Source organism: Danio aesculapii, chromosome 6, assembly GCF_903798145.1.
Source record: "Danio aesculapii chromosome 6, fDanAes4.1, whole genome shotgun sequence".
NCBI lineage: Eukaryota > Metazoa > Chordata > Actinopteri > Cypriniformes > Danionidae > Danio > Danio aesculapii.
In genome coordinates, this window is record NC_079440.1 from 8921644 (window position 1) to 8935501 (window position 13858).

A 13858-nucleotide genomic window follows, 5' to 3' on the forward strand; every position below is an offset into this window, starting at 1 on the left:
TCTGGAAGCCCAAGTAGGTATCGCTATCCTCCTCCAAGTGGGAGGATTACCCCGCAAGTAGGTTGGGTGACCTCCAAGTGGGAGGGACTTAAACCACAAGTAGGTTGCGTTTAACTGGTGTAGGTGGAGTAGACATTGATACAACACATCAGGTTACTGTAAGGTTGGGTTTAGGGTTGGGTTTAGGTGTAGACGTTAATAAAACACAACAGGTTACTGTGAGGTTGAGTTTAGGGTTAGGGTTAGGTGTAGACTTTCATAAAGCACAATATTGAACTCTAAATACGACTCAATAAATAAAAACTCCAGGTTTGCACAGCCAACTTGGAGCTCGAAGGCCCACCCACTTGGAGCTCAAGTCCTACCCACATGGAGCTGGCTCCGACCTCCATTTATACCCTTCTCTGGAAGCCAGACTTGGTCCAGTCATGTATCGTAATTCACTGCAGCATGTGGGCCAAGCAAAAGCGGATTGTGTGGGCCAAATCTGGGCCAGAGAGATTTTGCTACATGGGTTAGCATTCGGAGCATTGACATATTTGAAGCAAATGACAACTTATCTATTGTATGACTTAAAAGGCTTGCAAAAGATGTATGGACTATTATTATACAACTTAAAAGAGCTTGTCTCTTTCTAAAAACATGTTCTTAAAGGGATAGTTCACCCAAAAATGTCAATTCTGACATTATTTATTCACTGTTCACCTGTTTCAAACATTTATGGGTTTCTTCTTTTAAACACATAAGAAAAAGTCTAAAAATAAAAAACTGTAACCATTGACTTCTATAGTATTTGTTTATCCTATACTACGGAAGTCAGTGCACTGAAAAAAATTATTCAAAGATGATTCCTTGGATTTACAATTTGTTTTTTTTTACGTTAAGTGTTTGTAAACAATTTATTTGAGCTTAAACAAACAAATCAAGTTGAACATTGCTCAATTTAATTTATTTGTTTAAATTCAACACAAATAAATTGTTTGCAACAGTTTTGCATGCAACACTTTTTTCAGTGTGGTTACAGGTTTTCAGCTTTCTTCAAAATACCTTATTTTGTGTTCAACGGTTTGGAAGCACTTAAGGATGAGTAAACAGTAAGTAAATTATTATCATTTTTGAATTAACTATCTTATTTAGGTAAATAAACATTTAAAAAAATCTAAATTTGCATTTTAAAGAAAAAATATGAGCTGGTTTAAAAATAAGTTTTTGATAATGTCTTCCTAGACCATTTAGACTACAAATGTTCTGCAACATTCATTATTAAAATTAGAAAAAGGTTCACATTCACACACAACAGGTGTTTAACACTGCAATTAAAAAAACGAAAATATGATTCTGATATTAAAACAAGGCTAATGTTTGTGCTTCTTGCAAAGTTTAGAAGCTTTAAATCAAAGCCATAGGCATATAAGACAACAGTAGTAGGCGTTATTCCTACAGGATGAATAATGTGCACCCAGGAGCTTGTGGCGCCTCCTCGGAGAGCGCAGGTGTGCTCCAGACGCCCATGATCTCATCTGCTCACCTTCAGCCCCCGGATCTCGTTCAGATGCAGCTGCAGGCTGCGGTTCACCTCCCGAATCAGATTACTGTGATCCAGAATGACGCTCATTTTATCGGCTTCACACCTCCGGAGCCGCTGCACCAGCTCCTCTTTGCTCCATTGCAGGAGCTCTTCGTCCGTGAGGTTGGTGATATCTTCGGCTGGACTTTCCGGCGCCTTGGATCCAGGCTGTGCTTGTGGAGAATTCTCCATTAGAAGAGGCGAGCTGCTGCTGCTGTGGTACCAGATCAAATATTAATGAGGCAGGCAGGCAGTGTCAGGAGGAGTCAGGGAGACTGAGGACGCATCGTGGAGAGATGCTCGTATCCGATGCCCTTACAGTGGGAGTCGCCTCGACTTTTCCCAAAGCAGCAACAGCTGATGAGCAGAAGGAAGGGCGGCATGCAGAGCGAGTCCGCCCAGATTGTTCAGCATCGGCTCCCGTGCATAGTTCTTGTAAGTTTGGAAAAGTGACGGTGTATGATCGCCGGTGAGATGTGGATGGGTTCAGGCGGCCCGGTGCGCTCGCCCTCGTCCGCCTCTGCGCGCTCCTGCATCCTTGTGGATATGGAGAAGAGACGGCAGCATCCTCATCCCGAGCTCCGGAGAAATGAGCGTGACTGCAGCGACTGGATAAATTCATTCTCTCTCTCTCTCTCTCTCTCTCTCTCTCTCTCTCTCTCTCTCTCCCTCCCTCCCTCCCTCTCCGTTCGTGTGTGTCGTGCATGTTTGTGTGTGCGAGTGGCCGAGAGGTGATGCTGTTGTTCAAGTTGCATTTAAGTTTGTATCCAGCGCCATCTATGGACTCGTTAAGGTCTTCTACACATAAAAATGCTTAAATACTAGCTATTATATGCAGTTTAATAAACAAAAAGCATATGATACTCGCTTTTCTATCAAAAACACTATAGTAGGCTATTTTCTACAATTTACACAGTAGCTATTTACTACAAATTACCACAGTCATTTATGAAGCATTTGATTCTCGTCTTTTACAAATGAGCTACTAATATATGCAGTATAATACATATAACTGATATGGTTCAAAAGCACTATATTTACTACAAATTACCAGTCATTTTTAGTAGTACATGATACCTTTTACAAATAAAAAAAGCTCTTAAATATTAATATATGCAATATAAAAAACTTTTCTATGGTTAACAAACACTATGGTAGCTATTTACTACAAATTACCATTTTTCGAATCATATGATACTAGCCTTCTACAAATGAAGAAAAATACTAATATATGCACTTGAACAAACTTTTTTATGGGTCAAAAGCACTATATCTACTACAAATTACCGTAGTGATTCTTTAGAAGTTTAGAAGCATATGATACTAGCCTTATACAAATGGAAAAAAGCGCTTAAAAACTAATATATGCAGTATAATTACTTTTCTGTGGTGGTTACACTATAATAATAATGCACTAAAGTAGCTTTTTAATTATCATAGTTGTTTTTTTGTTTTTTTTTAAGTTTAGAAGCATATGATACTCGCTTTTCTATGGTTCAAAAACAGTATAGTAGGCTATTTTCTACAATTTACCATAGTCATTTTTAGAAGCATATGATAATAGCCTTCTACAAATGAAGAAAAAAGCTCTAAATACTGATATATGCAGTATAATAAACATTTACATGGTTCAAAAACACTATACACAGTAGCTATTTACTACAAATTACCACAGTCATTTTTGAAGCAATTGATTCTCGTCTTCTACAAAATACATATACATATGCAGTATAATATATATAACTGATATGGTTCAAAAGCACTATATTTCCTACAAATTACCTGTCATTTTTAGTAGTACATGATACCTTTTACAAATAAAAAAGCTCTTAAATATTAATATATGCAATATAAATAACTTTTCTATGGTTAAAAAACACTATGGTAGCTATTTACTACAAATTACCATAGTGATTTTAGAAGCATATGATACTAGCTCTCTACTAATGAAAAAAATACTAATTAATATATGCCGCATAATAAACTTTTCTGTTTCAAAAGCACTAAATTTACTACAGATTACCACTATAATCATATTTTAGACGTTTAGACGCATATGATACTCGTTTTTTTTTTTACAAATGAAAATACTTAATAATATATGCAGTTTAATAAACCAGCACATTCAACTTTGCTCAGTCAGAATTTGCTATCTGAATAATAAAAATTGAAAATATAATAATATTAATAATGTAGAGCTTGACGATTTTGAAAGTCATTTTGAAAGTTCAAGGAAAACAACAATAGCCTAATTAGTATTAAAATAGCTTTAATTTGGTGCTTCAAACCTTTTTATTGTTTTTTTTTTTCTTTAAAAAATAAGGTCCAAGATTCAGAATAAAAGTTGGGCTACTTGTAGTAAAAGATGACTTTACTTTCGTCATATTGTACAGCTGCATGTTGGACTCATGAAAAATAATTGTTTGCAGTCATTGGAAGCCTTCTTTGATGGGTTATTTTCACAATTTACAACGGCATAGCAGTCAAAATAAGACAAATGAGCTCACATATGGGGCAAATTCTGGACCTTTTATCAGTGGGGAGTGGGAAGAAATTTCTAAACAGCCAATCACATGGCAGCAACTCATTTGTGTTGTGGTATTGTATTCATTTAGGCATGTTCACATGGTCAAGACGATCTGCTGCAGTTCAAACCGAGCATCAGAATGGGGAAGAAAAGTGATTTAAGTGACTTTGAACGTGGCATGGTTGTTGGTGCCAGACGGGCTGGTCTGAGTATTTCAGAAACTGATGATCTACTGGAATTTTCACACACAACCATCTCTAGGGTTTACAGAGAATGGTCCGAAAAAGAGAAAATATCCAGTGAGAGGCAGTTCTGTGGGCGCAAATGCTTTGTTGATGCAATAATTAAATCTCCATAATCTTCTGGTTGATCTTTTGCCAGCTGAAAAAATGGTCAGAAACACAATTGAACCAATTTTATTTTTATTTTTCTCAGAGTGCACATGAGCAGAGACAAACAGACATGTCAACACCATATTTACATATTTACATACTGCATGTTACATTTGATTTTAGACACATGATAGCTTCGAAGCAGGCTTTGCAGCAGGGTTTACAATTTTCCAATTTGCGAAGCTTTGAGAGGTCAAGATCCAACATCATCAGCTGGTTCAAGTAGTCCCGGCTTATCCACATGCTTCTCCTCTCTAACACAAATTCAAATGCGTCTTCCAGCTTCATGTCCTGGTGGATCATTAGATATGCCATAAGCAGCACAACGGACTGGTTTATGCCCTCGCTGCAGTACACCAACACCTTATCTGAGGAAATGCAGAAAAAAAGACACTCAAAACAAGCTCATTTAAGTAAAAATACAGTTGAAGTCACAATTATTCAGTTATTATAACTATTATGTTCAGAAACGTGCTGAAAAAATCTTCTTTCCGTTAAACAAAAATTGCAGAAGGAATATACAGGGGGGCTAATAACTTAGGAGGGCTAATAATTCTGCTTTAACTGTAGATATATATTGCATGTGTGTGTGTGTGTGTGTCAACTCTTACTCTTTGTGTCACTCAGGGCCTTGTGTATGAATTCTGCTACTGGTGAAAAGTGCTTTGCAATATTTGACCAGTCATGGATTCCTGAATGCACATTGTAGTAGGTGGTGTTCTTCTGGTAATAGTCTTCCCATTTCTTTTCTTCTGAGAACAACGGTACAGCATTCACGATGTGCGTAATGTTCAACTCCTTTAGTTTGGCTTTGTCCCTTGCTGTTTTCCTGCACAAGAACACAACATTGATTAGTCTTTCATCAGTCTTCACTTTCACCGAGTAAAATGCTGAATTTACATAGAAAAACACACAGCTGTTGTGTTGAGCAGTCGCTCTGGAATATTGTGATTCTACAAATGCTAAATTTAACACAAAATTAACCACAAAATTTAGAAGAGCTTGTTATTTTTTTAATAATGCAGATTTTTTCGTGCAAATTTTGGCCACATTGTAAAAATATCCATAAACTAAAAGTTTTCAGGATTTTGTGTTTTTTTACTCCATCTGTCCTCAAATCTGTAGTCAAAAAGTGTAGTGTGGTCACGATACTGGAATTTCAGACTTCAATACGATACCTTGAAAAATATCGATATTTGATACGATTTTCAATACCACAAGTTAAAAATATAGTTTTTCGATATCTCAAAAGTTAAAAATATCGATATTCGATACGATTTTCGATACCACAAGTAAAAAATCTCGATATTCGGTGTGATTTTCGATACCACAAGTTAAAAATATCGATATTTGATACCACAAGTTAAAAAATATCTATATACGATACGATTTTCCTGCTCGATGAAACACAAAACAGGAGAACAACACAAGAAATGTCGTAAATATTGACAAAATTTTTGAGGAATGTTACCCAAAATCTAAGAGAGAGAGAGAGATGCTGCGTCCCAATTCGCATACTATCCGTCCTAAATAGTAATTGAAAATAGAATTAGTGTATCCCGAATCGTAGTATGTTGACAAGAGTATGCCAAAGATTCCCGGATGGTTTACTATTTCCGGTAAAAATTTGTGTAGAAGCGTCCATACTCTAACCGCTGATACTGCCCACAGTACATCGCGCTTTGGGTGTGAATTAGATTAGAACTACAAACGCAGGTGAAAAGTGTAAATAAACTACAAACATGGTGGACGCGCGGGACCTACCGTCAAGTAGAGAGGCTTTGGTAAAGTTGTTTAAATGATTATTAATTAATATCTATCCCACTGTAAAATATTTAAATCCCATTTTCTGTGTTATATTTCATCTGCAACAACAATGTAAACTCAAATCAAGATATGTTTGGACGTCTCAATGCATAATTATCCAAAGACCTGAGGAGATTTCTCTGCATGAAAGATTCGCGAATGGCAGATTATCCCACTGCTGCTTCTCCAATATGGAAGGAAATTAAATATGAAAGAAATGTGGATGATGTGTGGATGATTGACAGGCTCGTAACTAAGCAACATAATGATCTATTAACGAGGAAGTAGTATGTCCCAAAGCTTGCATACTCTTCCTTCACACAGAAGTACATACTTTTAGGGTGTAGTATAAGTATGCGAATTGGGACGCAGCAACTGATTTAGCACTGAGCAAACAAAAACCAGCCTCAGACAGTATTTTACCAGGAACAGCCTGAATTTGAGGACTGAATTTGATTGCTGGTTGACAAGCGGAAATAAATGGCAGGGACAAATACCCTAACCACAACAATGTGAATTAGGCCAGTATGAAACCCTGCATCATTATTTGACTGTATGCTTTGGTGTTATGTGTATGTGTTGTAGACTTACTCGTCTGCTATGAAGACATTGGGCCAGACCTCATTGACAGGAGTCCAGTCCAGTGAATGTTTGAGGAAACGAAGCTGCATTCTGGAAACGACTTGAGGGTGGTTCTTGTTGACAGATGAACACTCTGCCGTCAAACCCGCCTGTTGCTGCTGTTTGTGGTGACAAGCGAACACAACTAGCTGCGTCAGGAAGTCCCTGCTCATCCTGATGCGTTTCCACTTTTTCACAAAGTCAATGGCATCCATCATTGTTTTTCCATGGTATATCATCAGATATGCCACCACGAAAAAGCAGGAGCGGCCCAAACCCTGTTCGCATTGCACTAGCAGCTGATCTGAGGAATTATCAAAAACAGAAAGACACACAAAACAATTGAACATACTAGAACATAATATTAATACATTGTGTGTGTGTGTGTGTTTGTGTGTGTGTCAGTTTTTACTCTTTGGGTTGCTCAGAATCTTGTGGATGAGTTCTGTCACTGGGAGGACATGGCTGGTCAACTCCAGCGGGTCATCGTCTCTTGAAAACACTCTGTGGTAGGAGATGTCCATTGTTTTGTACAGCTTGGCCTGTTTCTTGTTCAATGCGTTTTGACTTGCCACATTGGGTAAAGTGTTCAGGACGTGTGTAATTCCTCTCCTCAGCAGTTTAACTTTGTGTATTGCTATTTTCCTGCACAAGACCACAAACAACTTTAGCTTTCTAAAAGGACTTACAATGCAGAAATACATACAGACTCAAAGGAAACCTCTTAAGTATCTTAAGTAACCTCTTAGAATATATTAAACTGAATTAATTCATTCATTTGTCACTAATACAGGTCAACAATATAGTTTTATTTCTAGCAACAAAGGCTAGAATGTCCAATAAACAATGTGGAACAGGGAGAGCTTTTGAAGTAATCACTCTCTTGAAGTAACTTACCCAACACTGCCTCCATTACCCTATTAAAGCATCGCATGGTTTTGTATTATACATCATGAATGTGTTGCAGACTTACTGGCTTCCAATGTGGAGGTTGTCCAAGACCCTAGCGATGGGGGTCCAGGTCTTCCTCTCTTTTATTTGTTGCTGCTCCATGTTGGAAATGTTTTTAGTGAAATGTAAATGCAATAGTGAAATCCTCTCTGCAGTTTGAGGTTCTGATTTAGGACCACTCAGGTCAGAGACACACAGTTTCCCTGAATCAACGGCCTTGGGTTTGGGTTTATAACCGCTCAGACCTGGGAGACACACCGGTTCTGGATCGGGCTCTAAAGCAGACTCGTCCAGTTTGGAGAAGGATTCAGGGACATGTAAGAGTGAAATCTTCGTTGTGACTGGTTTAGGATCATACGGCTCACAAACATACAGTTCCTCTGAATCAACCGACTCCACTTCAGGATCAGGTTTATCGGCAGCAGGGTTGCTTCGGTTCTTCGGTGCGTCACATGCAATTAAGTTCCGATGCTCTGCGAGGATGGTTAATTTCCTCAAGAAGTCTCTGTTTGGCCTGATAAATCTCTTATGTGTCACCAGGTCAATGGAGTCCTCTGGTGTTTTCTTGTGGTGAATCATCAAATATGCCAGGAAAAGTGTGGCGGAGCGGCAGACGCCCTGCAGGCAGCACACCAGCACCTTATCTGCAGGAACAAAGAGAGAAAGATCATCAACACAAACGCATTGCTAGCACATTTAGCACTGTAGGACAGATTGGAGAGATAAATAGATAAATACTGTCCCCACAAGGATAGTAAAACCAGACATTTCTGATGAGGGAAGTATATTAATAATAAAAATTACACTAAATGATTTAACTGGAGTTGTAAAACTGCTGAAAAGTTTGGGTAAGTGCACTTTGTATAAAACACTCACTGAAATACTCATCTGGAGTGTTATTGGGAGTTATTAATAAACTTTGTTATTAATTAACTCACTGAAATACTCATCTGGAGTGTTATTGGGAGTTATTAATAAACTTTGTTATTAATTAACTCACTGAAATACTCATCTGGAGTGTTATTGGGAGTTATTAATAAACTTTGTTATTAATTAACTCACTGAAATACTCATCTGGAGTGTTATTGGGAGTTATTAATAAACTTTGTTATTAATTAACTCACTGAAATACTCATCTGGAGTGTTATTGGGAGTTATTAATAAACTTTGTTATTAATTAACTCACTGAAATACTCATCTGGAGTGTTATTGGGAGTTATTAATAAACTTTGTTATTAATTAACTCACTGAAATACTCATCTGGAGTGTTATTGGGAGTTATTAATAAACTTTGTTATTAATTAACTCACTGAAATACTCATCTGGAGTGTTATTGGGAGTTATTAATAAACTTTTATGACTTAAAGAAACAAATTGTATGTTAAGCAATGGCAGTGAAATTAGCATATATGGTTCTTCAACCAATAAAGGGTTAAGTTTAGGGCTAGGTTTAGGTTTAGCAGTGAGAATACATTGTTGACAATCCCTTTACATGTCATTGGCAATCATACAAAGTCAGCTGTGTGTGTGTGTGTGGTGGTGTGGGGGGTGGGGGGTTGTAGTTGGGATAGTGTGGCTGAAAGAGAAGTGTCAAAGGGTGGGGGGGGGGAGTTGGGGGATTGGCGTGGGCCCTTGATAATGTCTCTGGGGCCCCCCTAAGTGTATGGGCCCTTAGAATCTTCCTAACTTTCTCCTCCCTAGCGGCGCCCCTGTGTGTATGTGTGTGCGTGAGTGCGGAATTAGTTGTTGTTTTGTTGGGAAGTAAAAATGCAGTTTACTGTTAGTGGTCGGGTACAAGAAATATAAAATACAGTTTTATTAAACTCTTCCATTGTTCTACTGTAAATATAATATTTACAACACTTTAATAAGTGCTACAGCGTACTAATGACAGTGACTGAAGAAACGCTCATAAAAACACTAGTATACTTCACTTTTTATAGTATAATGTTGAGTTTATTACTACAGTAAACTGTGGTGTATTGTAGTTTAATAGACCATATAACTGTAGAAAACAGTACCGTTTCGGCTATTATTGTATATTACTGTAGTACCACAGAATCACCATACCAGATTAATTCTGTAAAGCACTTTACAATAGTTAGGGGTCAAAAACACCACAGAATTTACTACTATACACCATAGTATTTCTAAATTACTGTAGTATTTGATTTTTGCACAGTATAAAAACCATTACATCTATGAAATGTCCCCACAATTCCCAAAGAACAAACTGGCATTTGCTCAAAAACAAACACCTTATAGAGACAATGTGGCACTGTATGTTGATACAGTTTGTGTGTGTAAGTGAACTCTTACTCTGTGGTTTGCTCAGGGCTGTACGGATGAAGTCTGCCGCTGGGAAAAAGTGCTTGCTGACATCGTACCATCCATCATCGGCTGCAGAAAATCTGTAGGAAGTGATGTTCATGTCTTTGTAAACCTTTTCCCAAACATTTTTGGATGTTTCATCTTCCAGCTCTGGTGCAGCGTTCAGGAGGTGTGTGATGTTCATCTCCTCCAGTCTGGCTGGGTCTCTGGCCGTCTTCCTGCACAAGAAGAACACAACAGCCTTGATTAGTCATCATTAAAACGCTCTTACTGTACAATTGTACAGGGGTGCGTTTCCGAAAACCATCGTTAGCCAACTAAGGTCGCAAGTTCTGTCGTTACAAACATATTTTGTCGTTCCAACAAACATTCGCAAACTGAATCACAAACTTGTATGCTTGCAACTACACCTCTGGAGCTGTAGTTAGAAACATAGTTCCTGGCTGTGTTCTATTTCCAGTTATCCCCATATGCCCTATTCATTTAGAACATTCTCACATTTAAACTTGGAATTATTAAATTATATATTATATTTTTACAGTTCAGTTTTGGCGATCATCATGTTTACAATTGCACTCCCTTCACAGTGCACTTTGAAAACATTGATGTCATTTTGAACACAACCGAGCAGAATTTATGTTACATCTCCAAAGCTAGTATATTTTTTACAGTCATTGCTCCAAAGCTTGTTAAAACAAAAACCATAGCATACATTAATGCTTTTAATTTAAAGTAGGTTATTTATTAAGTATCAGTACAGTTTATAACAAGGGCCTGATGGTTAGAACATTTCTGCAGTGGTTTACATGTGTCAAAATGTAAAACTTTTCAAAAAATAAATAAACAATATCCTACTTGTTATTGTTATTATTAATAATATTAATTATAATCATAATCATCATTATTATTATTAATGTATTTTTTTTCATTTCCTAATAAATAATAAATATTACATTTAATTTCTTAATAAATAGCCTCATTATTTATTTTTATGATTTATATATGATATTAGAATAGGTGTTAGCGTTTGTAAGTGATTTTATGTTTTAGAATGGAGTATGTAATGTTCTCAATAATATTTGTAAAGGAAACACAGGCCCTATAAGTTCCATTTACATATATTTCAATTAATATGGAAAGCCAGTGCATGTTTTTACCAAAACTATTATTGGATTTTTTTTTTCATAATGCGTGTTCGCGAAAACAAGACAATTTGCACAAAGAAATTATGGGGTTCTTCTCTAAAGAAGTAGCTCAGATTGCCAAATCTACAACTGCGCTGTGTTTGACTTGTCTTCATAAGGCTGCAGTATGTTATTACTATTAATCACTGTTTAATTGGTATTAAATTCTCCATGACATTTAACTTTGCTCTTATTTTTAAAATCATTGTTATAATTTATTAAATCATGCTCCGCACAACATTGGTTTCTCATTTCAGGACTGCTTCAAATGTGATGTGTGTTGCAGACTTACACATTTCCTATGAAGACGTTGGGCCAGACCTCAGTGACCGGTGTCCATTCCAGAGTGCATTTATCCAGGTGATCCTGCAGGCGGGTAATGCGTTCAGGATCTCTCGGATCAGGGACATCAAATATTTCTGGATCCGGCTGTGACGAGTCCCCAGTTTCTCTGTTCTTCTGAAACTTTGCCTTCACAGCCTTACATGCCCTTCTGAAGAAAGACAAGACACGGTTGCTCTTCTTCGCTTTAGTCTTTCCTACTAACAGACAAAAACAAAGAAACAAGTTATTAAAACATGTCTAAAGTACATGTTCATATTAATAAGCACCTGTTAATAACAGTGTTTCACCAAAAAAGCCTCAAAAGTGACTGAATGTAGTTTGATAAAAATTAAAATCTGCAGTTACGTTTGTTTATACTGAAACTGTCTGTGATTTTAAAGGAAGGGTACAGTATTAGTTTGGCCTAGCAAGTTAGTTTAAACCTAACAAGGGCAAGACCATTACAGGCATGTAGTTATTTACATTTTTAATTGGCCATATTTTAACTGAATAAGTCTTAAGCAACACAATTAAACCAAATGAATTCACACACTTAGGCCTGTTAATGAAAATACTGTATACTATTACTGGAAATACTGTATCTTGTTATACTTTAAAATAACACTAGTATTATCACTGTGCCTCTTTTGGGTCTATTTTGACACGTTCCTATACAAAATCTGGTATATGGTAGGCTAATAGCACACACATGACAAACAAATTCAAGTTTGGGTTTCACAGATATAAAAATACACATGATTAATAAAAGATATTTCAAAATTATGGTAAAAATGGACGTTTACATGTATTTTTTCATCCATTAAAATTACCTACAGTCTATATATGTGTTTAAATATATTAGCTATACATTTAAACGCCCTGTAGTGAAGTTTATATAGCTCAGAGAGCCCGTGTTTGTATAAATGTGTAACAGTAATGTGTTTAAAATGCTCTTTTCGACATTCACCGTTTGGGCTGATGTTCTGGGCGGCTGCAGGAGAGGTGTCAATGCCACCCTCAGCCTGCCCGTTTACGCCATCTGCTGGATCCTGTAGATGTTTGACGTCCAGCGAGGCCTTCATGTCAGCTTTTCTTTTACTAGTCATGATGTTTGTTTTCTCACACACTGTGTTCAAATCGCGTCGATAAACTTTATGAATTTCTTCACTACAGTAAAACTCTGCCTCCATGTATATCGACCAGTTTACACACTAATGACGTTCTCGTTCGATTACAGTCAGCGCTGTTCCGATTCCGAATGCGTTCCACGGTTGCCACAGCAGCGGAATTACATCATGGTGGAGACCAGCACTTATAAAAATACATTCATCTACTTATCGATCTGCCATCAAAATACAATATTACAGATCATTAAGTTAGCGAGTTTGGGTTGGGGCGGGTTGGGTGTTTGCGTGGCAGGCCATTTTGACCGTCAGGCCACCGGGAATATGGCCCCCTGGATAGGCTAGTATTGCAGCATGCTAATGATCGTTTTTCATGGTCAAAGAAATCCACAGACATGCTAAGTTAAAATGTGTGTTGATTGAATAATTGTCATAATACACTTTTACCTGACTAATAAATTGTGTTTCAGAATGCTCTGATTGATGTTGTGTTATTAACCCTGGTAGATTACATTAAGTCCATAACACCTCAAGCTTCTGCTCGGGTTAATAATAACAGACTAAAATGTGAGTAGATGTCTTGTTAAATAACATCATTTCAACTAAAGTGAAGAAGCTTCATGTTGCGAGCATGTGAATTATCTGAAGGCCTAAGTCTGCTCCACAATTACTGCTCTTTAGTATGTGTTGAGATAAAATATAGTCTAAATTATAATCATATCTTGCTTGAAAATGCTTGACTGAGCTAAGAGTGGCCCAACCAGTTATTCTGTTTAGGGGCAAACACTTTTCACACAGGGCTATGTGGTTTTGGATTGTTTTCCCCTAATAATAAAAACCTTAATTTCAAACCTGCATGATGTGTTTACTTGTGTTATCTTTGACAAATATTTGAGTTTGTTTGATGATATGAAACAATAAATGTGAAAAAAATAATATATATATATTATACATATATAATATATATATATATATATGTATATTAATTCATTCATTTTCTTTTCAGCTTAGTCGCTTTACCAATCCGGGGT

At 36.9% G+C, this 13858-nt stretch overlaps 2 protein-coding genes across 3 annotated transcripts in view; both read right to left on the bottom strand.

Moving 5' to 3' along the window:
* ccdc85al (coiled-coil domain containing 85A, like) overlaps positions 1 to 2142 on the bottom strand; it is a 49621-nt gene extending 47479 nt beyond the window's left edge. For both annotated transcript variants that reach the window (XM_056459438.1, XM_056459437.1), the window contains exon 1: positions 1529 to 2142. In XM_056459438.1, the coding sequence (XP_056315413.1) occupies positions 1529 to 1759 (231 nt within the window). In that variant the 5' untranslated portion in view covers positions 1760 to 2142. The remainder of the gene's footprint in view (positions 1 to 1528) is intronic.
* A 2296-nt stretch (positions 2143 to 4438) lies between these two features.
* On the bottom strand, positions 4439 to 12785 carry LOC130230280 (uncharacterized). Its single transcript, XM_056459229.1, has 9 exons — positions 12671 to 12785; positions 11672 to 11921; positions 10184 to 10413; positions 7887 to 8508; positions 7326 to 7558; positions 6884 to 7217; positions 5098 to 5315; positions 4614 to 4854; positions 4439 to 4475 (listed from the first exon to the last, which is right to left on the bottom strand). The coding sequence occupies exons 1-9, from the start codon at positions 12783 to 12785 to the stop codon at positions 4439 to 4441; spliced, it is 2280 nt and encodes a 759-aa protein (XP_056315204.1).
* Positions 12786 to 13858: the final 1073 nt, after the last annotated feature.